The sequence below is a fragment of the Gossypium hirsutum genome, chromosome A04, assembly GCF_007990345.1.
Source record: "Gossypium hirsutum isolate 1008001.06 chromosome A04, Gossypium_hirsutum_v2.1, whole genome shotgun sequence".
Taxonomy (NCBI): Eukaryota; Viridiplantae; Streptophyta; class Magnoliopsida; order Malvales; family Malvaceae; genus Gossypium; species Gossypium hirsutum.
Genome location: NC_053427.1, coordinates 87,238,773 through 87,251,439, shown reverse-complemented (window position 1 = coordinate 87,251,439; position 12,667 = coordinate 87,238,773). Strand labels below are relative to the sequence as shown.

At 31.4% G+C, this 12,667-nt stretch overlaps 1 protein-coding gene across 1 annotated transcript; it reads left to right on the top strand.

Moving 5' to 3' along the window:
- The first annotated feature begins 613 nt into the window (after positions 1-613).
- LOC121228274 (uncharacterized) lies at positions 614-5,167 on the top strand. The gene is made up of 2 exons (XM_041111686.1): positions 614-947; positions 3,409-5,167. The coding sequence occupies exons 1-2, from the start codon at positions 853-855 to the stop codon at positions 4,409-4,411; spliced, it is 1,098 nt and encodes a 365-aa protein (XP_040967620.1). The 5' UTR covers positions 614-852; the 3' UTR covers positions 4,412-5,167.
- Positions 5,168-12,667: the final 7,500 nt, after the last annotated feature.

Below are 12,667 nucleotides of genomic sequence, written 5' to 3'. Positions count from 1 at the left end.
TGCGGCGGCAGTGAGTGAGGTTATAATCCAGAAGGTTTTGTTTTGGTGATTGGTAGAACTAAAATCTCGATGCTCATCCGTAAAGTTTTCTTGCATGTCTGCTGGTCTGGCTTTCATAAACTTACCAGCGTATCGTAATCTGTAATAACGCGAGACCGATATCTTGCTAGTGAGATGCTTAAAAATCCCCAAAAAGCCATTGCTTATTATTATTATTTTAAAGACGGGGTCTGCTATACCCTCCAAAAGAATAAAACAGGGGCTCCAAATTCATGTTTTCAAACTCTGTTTGATTTGTATATATATCGCACGACAGAGAAAACCTCTGCAATAACAGGAGAGATAACGAATTTACAAAGCTGAGGTTTGGTTGGATTTGGGCCCAGGAGTGCGACGTTGTGGGTTCTTTACGTCGAAACCTGATTCATATAAAACACAAATCCGCCCAAGTTGGTATTTAAGAAGATAAAATTTTAACATTTTGGAATAACAGGAGGACAAATATAATTTATCTATATTTATTTTAAATTTTAATTTTTGAGAAAAACGTTTTTAGGAAGCAAACTCTTGTGACTTACATCCAAATTGTCGATGGGGCCCAATGAAGCACCTGAACCTCTATATAAAAAACTCATATGTCTCTTATTAGACAGCAATTAGGAAGGGGGAGAGAGACTTATTTATTGCTTTGTAATTTCATTCAAAGTTATAAAAACTTAGCCTTTGTTCAGAAAATCTTTGCCTTTGTTCTTCAAAAATTTTCTAGATTGCCTTTGTTCTTCAAAAACTTTCTAGGTTTGAGATATAGAGAGAGATGCGTAAGACCTTTATCTAGTAATCATAGCTAAGAGAATGCGCACCGGTGAAGCAGAGGGAGCAGGCTCTCGCGAAATTGAGACTCTCATATCTAGACAACAACATGGAGAACTAAGTCATAAATTTATCAGGTATAACTCTCTTTCTCTAACTGTCAGGTAGACCTAACTATCTTGAGGCACGATTTACGGTGTGTATGTTCTATTATTTAAATCTTGCTATACCTAATGTTCATAAAAAAAATAGTAACAATCTAATAAACAATATCCAGGATTGGTTTAGACAAGCTTTAGAAAAATAAACTACTGTTACGGAACTAGTACAAAACAACCAAAGCACGATCAGTAGGAACTTTAACATATACGACCCACCACACAGCTTCATAATAAACGATAAAAACGAAATCATAAAAGACGATTAAGATGTTGAAACCTTTTACAGGACAGTCAAAGACTATATACGAAGGTTCTAGTAGTTCTGGAACCAATAAAGTAAAAGAGAATAACATATTCAAGCGAGTATTTAGCACCAAAAAGAAAAACGAAGAAATAGAACTAGCAGAAACAATAGATATAGAAAAGGATCTAGAAAACTTTAAACAAGCAAATCATAAACATTTTAACCCACATAACCTATATGAAAAGGGAAAATTCAGGGAAAAACCCAACTCATACAAAAAATGGCAGAAACTCCTATAAAATGTGGAGATAATGACACAGTTATAATACCATTATTACGAAAAGAATCATGTAAAATGCTTCAAGAAAATAAAATGAATTATACTCATTTAGGATTAATAGTAGTCGGGATAAAAGGAATGACACGACTAGATTTAGGAGCCCATGTAATAATGACCCTATTTGATGACTCAATAGAAGACAAACAGAAAAAGATAATAAGCTTTATGGATGTAGACATGAATAACAACAGAGGACTCTTTTATTGCGCCCCAGAATTCTTCCTCAGAACAAAAGATATTCATAACATAAAGTTAGGAGTAATATCTTCAGGATATGGGTTAATTAATAGAGACAACCTAGTAATAACTCTTGGATTTATTGGAAAAGCTACTCAAAATACTAATATTAATTATAAATGCGGAATAAAAGATGTCATAGAAGCTATAGCCTCAAAAGGAGTAAGGTTCATAAAACCTCCAAAATTTTCAGCAGAGCTTCTAGCAGAAAAAATATGGAACTTAAATAAATTATTTGAAGAACAAAGACCCAAATTAACCCCCCAAGAAGGAGAAATATTTCAAGACTTACTAGGAAATATAAATATAAGATTCACAGACTATAACCATAGACATTCAATATCGACAGAATGCCCAACTTCAGCTAAAAGTATAAATCAGACTTTGAAATAGACAACGAGTTAGTAGAAGTAGATCTTATTCAAATACGTATAACTACGGTAGTATACCACCAAGGCCTTATTCAAACTATGAAGAGCCTAAATATCCATACAAAAATAAAGGCCAAAGATAACCTTTAGATGTTTTTTTGAAGATCAGCTACTAAACCTTGGAAAATATAGCCCACAGCTATGGCCAGAAGTAATACAACAATGTAAAAATATGATGATAAAAAATACTTAGAACATAATTTTAAGCATACTTCAGAGGAGATGTATAAATACTTGGAAACTACTTTAGGAAATAGGGATATTTTTAAAAGTAGTCATGAAAATGAACATAGAAAACTTATACAATTGGGAGCAAATTCTAATAATTTTGTATATGCGGTAAGCAACATAATAACTGCATCAGACCCATCAATGGGATCCTGGTAACAACAATCAGAAGCTGTAAGAAAATTAAAGCAATTATAGATGATTGGTCACATGTAATATATTTCTTAAATGACTACACACATTATACTGCTACATCTCAGAACATATATAATGAAGATTTGCAAACAGGGGCGAAGCCAGGGGGCCTGGCATGGCCCTGGCCTCCCTTAAAATGTAAATTTGCTCTATTGGCTCTCAAAATTTTTAAAATTTTTTAAATTAGTAAAGGTAAAATTGTACTTCGGCCCCCCCTAAAATTATAAAAATTTGATTTAATCCTTTACAAATTATAAAGATATAAACAATAGAAAATTAAAATTTTATCCGGCCCCTCTAAAAATTTGCTCTGGCTTCGCCCCTGTTTGCAAAACAAGTTAATAAATAAATTACCTCAACCCTTAGGAAGAGAAATAAGAGCTAACGCTATACTTGCATCAAACCAAGAACTAGAATGGTATAAGCAACAAATAACTTATATTACTAGGAATAAAGCTAGCATGGATGTCAAATTACTAGCCATAAGATATGCATTAGAATCATTCGAACTCTTTATACTAGGAAAAGAAGAATTTACCATAAGAACTCTGATTGTATTGCAATTGTAAAATATTATAACAAAATGAAAATAGAAAAGAAAAGATCTTCTCTTAATAGATGGCATAACCTAACTAGTTATATAATAGAAAGAGGATTAAAACTTCATATAGAACATATTACAGGAGAAAATAATAAAATAGCAGATATATTATCTAGATTATTACAATTCGAAGAAAAGTTACTAATGGATATTGATTGCAGAATGACCACTCAAAGACAAGGAAGATTCCTGGAATCTTCTAAATCAGAATCAACAACAAAAGCTATAATCCCCTATACATCTTCAGAAGAATTTCCAGAAGGAGCAAGAAACCTCTGGAAACCTACGGGAAAGCCGCTTATACTTTCAGAGAAACTTTCCTTCACAGATTATAAAGGCTCTGGTCAAGAATTTAACTTGGCAGAGAATACGATTATAACATCTGCAGAAAGAATACTCATTGATAATATATTCATAGCTCATAAAAGGGGAGATATCAAACACCAAATAGCCTGCCTTAATGGGCTCTCCTTATATTTTCATAACATCCATAATAATGAGATATGTTATATCTTATTCACAGGAGACAATAAAGGGATATACAAAGAATGGACTGAAATTATCCATTATACAAAATCCCAGAAAAACCCAAAATATAAAAAATACAGCTCTTTATCAGCTGCATACAAAGATGCCCAGATATACCTTGGACACAAATATAATGTATCAGAGAAACTCAAGACGAAATGGGTAGAAATATATGAAAACTCTCAACTAGAAATGGAAACTTCGGCAGAAAAGGCAACACTCCAAGATCAAATTATAAAACACAAAGAACAGCAGCTCCTACTGGAAAAACAACTCCAGACCGAGCGAGTAAGGAACATAGAGCTCATAAAAAGGATGGAAGATCTCCAAATGGAAGCCAAGCATAAAGAAGAAATGATCTCAAACGCCGGGGCCACCGCCGGACAACCTATAACAAAAGAAGACAAGATAATAGAAAGACTCTCAGAAATTCAACAAGACTTATCAACCGTCATAAGTGGGCTAAACCAATTTGATGAGAGGCCCTCTGAAGGATGGGATCAATGGTGGCTCGAGATGGCATGTCGGGCTAACATAATAGAAAAGATTCCAGAAAGCCCAAAAACTTCAGAAGCCCAAGACAAAGAATACCGAGATGGAGCCCTAAAACAATATGTGGCCTCTATAAAAATGTAAAGAGAGTCACGAGATAAAAGTTGCAGATGCTCAGCCAAAAGCATATTATTTGTATTTATTTTAAATTTTTATTTTCGGGAAAAGCGCCTTTAGGAAGCACGGGCCTACCCATATTTATCGATTGTTGTGAAAGAAGACTCTCGTAACTTATATCTAGGTTGTCGATGGGGCCCAATGAAGCACCCGAGCCTCTATATAATGAACTCAGATGTCTCTCATTAGGCAGCAATTAGGAAGGGAGAGAGAGACTTATTTATTGCTTTGTAATTTCATTCGAAGTGATAAAAACTTGGCATTTGTTCAGAAAATCCTTTCCTTTTTTCTTCAAAAACTTTCTGGGTTTGAGATATAGAGAGAGAAGCGTAAGGCCTTTATCTAGTAACCATAGTCAAGAGAGGGCACACCGGTGAAGCAGAAGGAATAGGCTCTCGCAAGATTGAGATTCTCATATCTAGACGACAGCTTAGAGAACTAAGTCATAAACTTATCAAGTATAACTCTCTATCCTTAACTGTTAGGCAGACCCAGCTGGCTTGAGGCACTATTTACGGTGTGTATGCCCTTTTTTTACGGTATAAATTTGGTCTAGAAAAACAAAAACACTGTAAGCACTGACCATTCTCTAGACCCCTCATATTCTTATATCAAAGCTAGCAAATCAAACCTCAGCTCTGTAAATTTGTCATTTCCCCTGTTATTGTAGAGGTTTTCTTTGTCGTGCGATATATATATACAAATCAAAACAGGCTTTGAAAACATGAATCTCGAACTCCTAATTTTCTTTTTTGAGGGTATAACAAACCTCATCTTTAAAATAATAATAAGCAATGGGTTTGGGGATTTTTAAGCATCTCACTAGGCATAGCAAGATAGCCAGACCAGCAGACATGCAAGAAAACTTTAAGGATGAGCATCGAGATTTTAGTTCTCCCAATCACCAAAACAAACCTTCTAAAAAAAACAAAGCTTGTAATCGCGATCAATGTACATTTTTTAACATGCATTTTTCTTTATTGGCTCGAGTTAAAAGAGCTGAGTCAGAATAGGCAGCAATTGCATAGCAATTGCCGGAAAAACTAAAAATAATAGCACCAATGAACGGTTGCAGAGACATGAAGAGAAAATTTTAATTAGGTCTGAGTAATTTTTAATTGAGATTTTAGGGATTAATGGTTAAAACATTAATTTAAATGAGGTGTGAATGACATGTAAAAAATTAGCTGACATGTTATTAAATGATTGGAAAGGGATATATATGATATGACGTTACTGTTTCATATAATCATTTCCTATAAATATATAGCACATGAGAAAACTAACAAAAACTATTTTTTATTAGCTTAATAATAAATTTAACCCTTTAATATTTATAAATTATATTAATTTCATCCTAAATCTACAAAAATTCAAAAAAGTTGGACTCAATGTTTATAAAAATTTGTCAATGAACATAATTAGTTTGTTTAATCGAAAGATATATTTAGATATTTAATCATGACAATAATGTCTTCCATCAATTGTACATAATTTGATTGGTATAATAATAAATTTAGCCATCAATGTATATATATTTTGTTATTTTGGCCTTAAATCTAAAAAATTCAACAAATTCAACCTTAATGTTTACATATTTATTCAAATATTGCTGGATAAATTTGTTAAATTAATATCAAATTGACATAATGTGTAAACTTTGAGGGCTAAATTTTTTGATATACCAATCAAAATCATCTTAAATTGATAGAAAACATTAACATCGTGATTAATTGTCTTTAGTTTTTTACGTTTGAAATTGATAGGGATTAAATTGCTTTGATTTTTTAAAGGAACCAATTTTTTTAATTTTGAAACTGAGAGGGACTAAAGAGATTTTTTACCATTTATTTTCAACAAAAAATAATTATATGTAAAATTGCGACAATGATGGTTTACAGTTAGAACCGATGCTTTGCTCACTCTTAGACAATTAGTCACAAAATACTTTTTTTTTGGGGGGGGGGGGTTGAAAACGCACACAAAAGTTTAAACACGTAGCATAATCGCTTCTTCACTTTTGTGGGAAATGAGCTTACTTTTTGTCACAAGTCCAACCCAATTTAAGAAAAGTAAATTGGACCGATTTCATCTACTCATATTTGAGTTTTTTAAGTTTAATTTTTATTTAAAAATAAAATACTCTAAATACACTAAAAATGTTAAAATAAAAATTTTTCAACACATTGAAAAGTATGACATTAAAAAAACACAAATAAATATAATAAATGTTTTTTTGTATCAAATATAATTTAAAATTTTATATTATGGGTTGGCTTTTTGAGTTGTTTTGTTTTTTTAGGTTTTAGATAATGGAATTAATTTTTATTGAGTTAGTGATTTAATATAAATATGTAATTATTATTTAACATAAATAATTAATCTAATATTTTTTATAACATAATATCTTCAGGACAAACTCGAGCAAAAAAAATTTTGCCTAAGGCCTAACCCATATAGAAAAATAAGCCTTAAATTTTACCTAAGCCCATTTTTCGAGCTCTGTATTTAAACCTTCCTATTTTTTGGGCGAGCCTTCGTACCTAAACGGGTGGTCCGACTCATAAGTAGGTCTAATATAACACCTTATATAAGGCTCGGTCGTCGAGCCCAAATATTAGGATGTCACACCACCGTTTCATCAACAAACTTAGTCAAATGTCTCATCAAACATGCAATTAATGTCACATTATTAATCTTACACATATATAGAATTCCTGAGTCACGAATACAAAAAGTAGCATTAAATTAAGCTATACAAACAAAAATTGAGCTTATTACACAATTGCAACATGCATATGAACCACACAGCAAAATTTCAATACAATTCACGTAGGTATCGGTACTGAAATTGAGGTATCGATAATTTCCTTATATGGTATCGGTATCACTTGAAAAATTAGTAACAAAATTGTATTATGTTTCTCGCCTAAAATCAAGTCACAAGAAAATATCGGTACATTTTAAAAAGTATCGATTTTATTATCTTGAGTATCGATACTCGTGATATGGTATCGATACCAAATTACCATTTTGACTTCTTACACTTTCAAAAATCGTGGAGGTATCGATTTTAAAACCTGAATATCGATACTTCTGCTCCAAACGACAAAAATACAACATATTTAAGCAATTAGTTCAATCTAACTTAAGTCCGTCATGCAATTTTCATCACATCAAACAAACATCAAAACGACTATAGTAACAATTCTAAACATCGAAAATATGTCCGAGCAAGAATCAACATACCAAAGTCCAAATACTTAAATCCAAAAAATAAATAAACTAAGAAAACATCCAAAACATCATGGAAATATTTATACAACAATTCTACCACATTGTCTTATCATGTTAAAATTAAATGACCCGAATCCTTATTTAAATAAAATACAGTGGTAAAATAAAATAAAAGTAAAATCCATATAGAATTACACTTCTTTTATTTTATTTTAGAATAAGGTTTTTTAAACCTTATTAAACTCCATCTATTTTATATTGATTAGAATAAGGTGTTTTAGTTTTACTAGAATATGGCTTTACAAGTCTATAAATAGACATAGTCTATTCCTCTTGTAATTTTTTGAATTCGACATAGTGAATTTTCTTCTCCTTTGCCCGTGATTTTTTTCCCGAAGGGTTTTCACGTAAAAATCTGTGTGTTCTTTATTTTATTTTATTTTATTTTATTTTTCACAAATTGGTATCAGAGCTTCTGAGTTGTTCATCTCGATCACGATAATAGCGTCTTTAAAGTATGAAATTTTACTGTTAGATCGTAACACTAAATTTGCATTGTGGCAGATTAAGGTGCAAGCAGTTATTGCACAGATGGATCTGAAGGATGCCCTGCTAAGGATAGATAAGATGCCTTCGACATTAACAAATGAAAAAAGAAGCGTAAGAATCAAAAGGCGTTAACACAATTACATCTACATTTGTCCAACGAAATTTTGCAGGATGTGATGAAAGAGAAGACCGCCACTGCATTATAGAAGAGGCTAGAACAAATATATATGTCGAAAACTCTAACAAGTAAGTTGCATATGAAGCAACGTCTTTATGCTCACCGTTTGGAGGAAGGTGCATCCTTACACGAACACTTAACAGTGTTTAAAGAAATTCTCTCAAACTTGGAAGCCATAGAGGTTCAGTATGACAAGGAGGATCTAGGGTTGATTCTACTTTGTTCGTTGCCCCCGTCTTATTCAACCTTTAGAGACACAATTTTATATAGCCGCGAGTCTTTCACAGTTGATGAGGTTTATGATTTTTTGACCTCGTATGATAAGATGAAGCATTTTGTGGTTAAACCCGACTCTCAGTGTAACACCCCTAACCCGTATCCGTTGCGAGAACAGGGTTTCAGAGCATTACTACTATTTGCAGATCACTTAAAAAAAATTTAAATACTTACCGATTCAATGCATCATATAAATAATATATTACCATTCAATCAACAGTTTGGCACTTGTATAAGCATCAAACAGCAACATTGTTAGTATACTTGCACATATCTCATATAAATTCAACATTGATATATCTATTTTCTAGACATATCGCACTTGAGTTTAATAATAGTCTCAACTTACATAATTTCCTTGTATCAACATATCAAAGATAATCATATATGTACATGTCATGAAACATGTCATGCTCTTACCGTTTCTTCATAAGCATATATCATTCATTTCATTATATCAATATTTCATGCTCCATCATTTCTATATATTTTATGTATATTTATTCTGGTAATAGCTTATATCAAACTTAACATAAATTATATTCCATGTACTTATACTTATTTCGTTTATCTATCTTCATAATTATTTCATACAACTATTTTGTACATATATTTCTATATGACCAGTTCTTGTAAACATTTCACACAACCATTTCATATAACCATTCGTCATCTGATACATATTACTTGAATATCAATTGTTCAACAGATGTCATAGCATCTCCCATCCACGGTCTTATTTATCTTTGACATGATGCCATAGTGCCTTCAACTATGGTCTTACTCATTTTCCGTCATGTTGCCATGGTATCTTTCAACCATGGTCTTGTTCATTTCATATCACGTTGCCATGGTATCTTTCAACCATGGTCTTACACATTTCATATCAGGTTGCCATGGTATCTTTCAACCATGGTCTTACACTTTTCATATGGTATCTTTCAACCATGGTCTTACACTTTTCATATCAGGTTGCCATGGTATCTTTCAACCATGGTCTTACACTTTTCATATCAGGTTGCCATGGTATCTTTCAACCATGGTCTTACACATTTCATATCAAATAGCACACTCCCGCGAACCTCATCCTTACAGTGGGATTACCAATCCAGGTTAAATCTCCTGTAATATAAACTCATAGAGTATTGTCGGGGTTACCAGTCCAGGCTAAATCCCCTGTAACGACAATTACTCTAATGAGCTTGGATCTGAATTACCAGTCCAGGCTAAATTCAGACCCTAATTCGAATTACCCATCCGGGCTAAATCTATTTTACACTTATTCTTCAGGAGGGCTATATCAAAATAGGATCACCCGTCTGGGCTAGATCCTTTTTACCGTCAATTCCTTTTCAGAGATCCATCGAATTTTCCTTTCATTCAACCGGGATTTATTTTCAATATATATCAAGTATTAGCAATATTTCATCAATTATCATGAATTGAACATTCAAATCATATTTTCATCACATAACCACATATTTCAAGTATTTAAAATACAATTCAAGTTACACAAACTTACCTCATTGCTTGTTTGTGTCTATAATTTCATTAATCCGATATCTTTTCTTTTCCACGATCAAGTCTTATATTTGAGTCGTCCGGATCTTTATAAATAAATTTGATCATCATTTTCATTCATTTCATATTCTAATGCATTTAATTAATGCTCTAGGAAAAATTACCATTTTGCTCCTAAACTTTTAATTAATGACGATTTCATCCTTAGGGTCATGAAAATAAAATTCTTGCAATTTAATCCTTATTTCCAGCTATCATTCTCATACATATTGATAACAATTCATGAATTCTATAAAATATCATAATTTTCCATAATTTCAACACTTTTCAATTTAATCTCTAAAACATGTTTTCCCCTATCTTGAACTAAATTAATAATTTCATTCAATTTTGTAATTTAAATAATAAAATTAATCCATTTCATGCAATTTGGTCATTTTTGACATTTTTACAAAATTGCCCATAGAGTTTTACTTTTATTCAATTTAGTCCCTGAGCCTAAAATATGCAAATTAGCCATGCTAAATGAATATTCATATATGTTTTTTCCTCCTCCTCCTCTCTATTTCACATCCTTAATGTAGATAACACACTTGTAAGTAACATTATCCATAATTTTTAGTATTTACTTTTATGAATATTCAAGCTATCTATCTGCATCATAGTCACTAAATTATTTATATCTGGAGCTATAGAACTCAAAATTAAAATATGATAATTTTCCATGAAACTAGACTCATATATATTCTTACCATAAAATTTTAAGAATTTTTGGTGTAGCCAATAAGTACAGTTTATTCTTTAAAGTTACCCCTGCTCTGCTGTCTGATAGTTCTGACCCTTCTTCACTAAAAATTAATTATCTCCTTGTACAGAATTCAAATGATGTTACTGTTTATTTCGATTGAAAATAGACTCATTTAGGATTCTAAAAATATAAATTTAATCCCATAATTATTTTTATCCAATTTTTTATGATTTTCCAAATTCAGAACAGGGGAACTCGAAATCATTCTGACCTTGTCTCACAAAATTCATCATATTTCATGATTTACAATTCCATTGCTTACATCATTTCTTCTATAAGAAACTAGACTTAATAAGATTTAATTTCATATTTTATTCATCCTATAATTAGATTTCTACAATTTTTTATGATTTTTCAAATTTATACTACTGTTGCTATCCAAAACTGTTTTAGTACAAGATATTAATTACCATGTTATAACACCCTTATTTTCTTTTTCTACACCATTTCTCATCACTTTCTCTTATTTTCTCTTCACTAACATATCAAGAACATAGGACTTTATGTAACAAAACTCTACTATAACATTATTTCCATGCTTTGTCAATAATAACAAACTTAAAAACATATTGGAATCTTGATATACTTACCTTGTTCTATTGATACTAATCTTTAACTTGATTTTATCTCTCCTCCAGCTTCTATTTCTTGAATCCAACTTGATATTCTAACTCCCCATGGTCTCCTTAACAATTTTCTCTCTTAATAGCTATGGAAATTCTTTTGATTTCTAGGTGAAAATGGCGAATTTTTGGTGGAAGGACCAAATTGTAAAGAAAAAAATTTTCTTTCTTTTCCTTCTCTTCTAACGTTGGTTGTCATGCATGGAAAGATTATAAAAATTCTTCATCTTTCCTTCCTTTTATACTAAATAATTAATAAAGAAATAATAATGAAATAATAATAAAATATATTATTAAAATAATATATATCTAATTAAATAATCATAAAATATCATCAACATCATCATTACTTTCTAGATTTCTCTCTCTTCCAATTGACCATTTTGCCCTTTATTATCTTTTAAAATTCCATCCTTGAGTCATCATTTAATTTGGTAAAATTACAATTTAGTCTCTCATAGTTCTTCACCTATTCAATTTGGTCCTAATTCATCCATTTTCCTTAGTTTCTAAATCATTCCACTCTTAAAATATTTACACAATTGGTCCTTTAACTTTTTATATTTACACTTTAACCCCTCAAATTTTGAGTATTTACTCTTGTGCAACAAAACTTTTCTCACTTTTACAATTTAGTCCTTTCTTGAATTAATATATCATAATATACTTCTCAATATTGACATAACTCAAATTTTCCCTTTTTGTCACTTTATTTCCTTATTTTACTATATCAAGGATAATATATTACTATAAAAATTTTCAGGGTATTACACTCAGAGAGAGGGTCTCATTGTTCGTGAGAGACAAGATCGGAATGCTGATGATGATCGTGGAAGGACACAGGAACGAAATCCTCGCGGTAAATCTAAGGGTAGATCAAAGTCTTCAAACAGAGGTAAAACTTGTAACTTCTGCAAGACTAAATGGCACATTAAATCTGAGTGTTATAAGCTACAGAACAAGATCAAAAAGGAGGCTGCAAATCAAAAGGGAAAACAACCAGAAAATTCCGGTGAAACTATTGTTGTAAA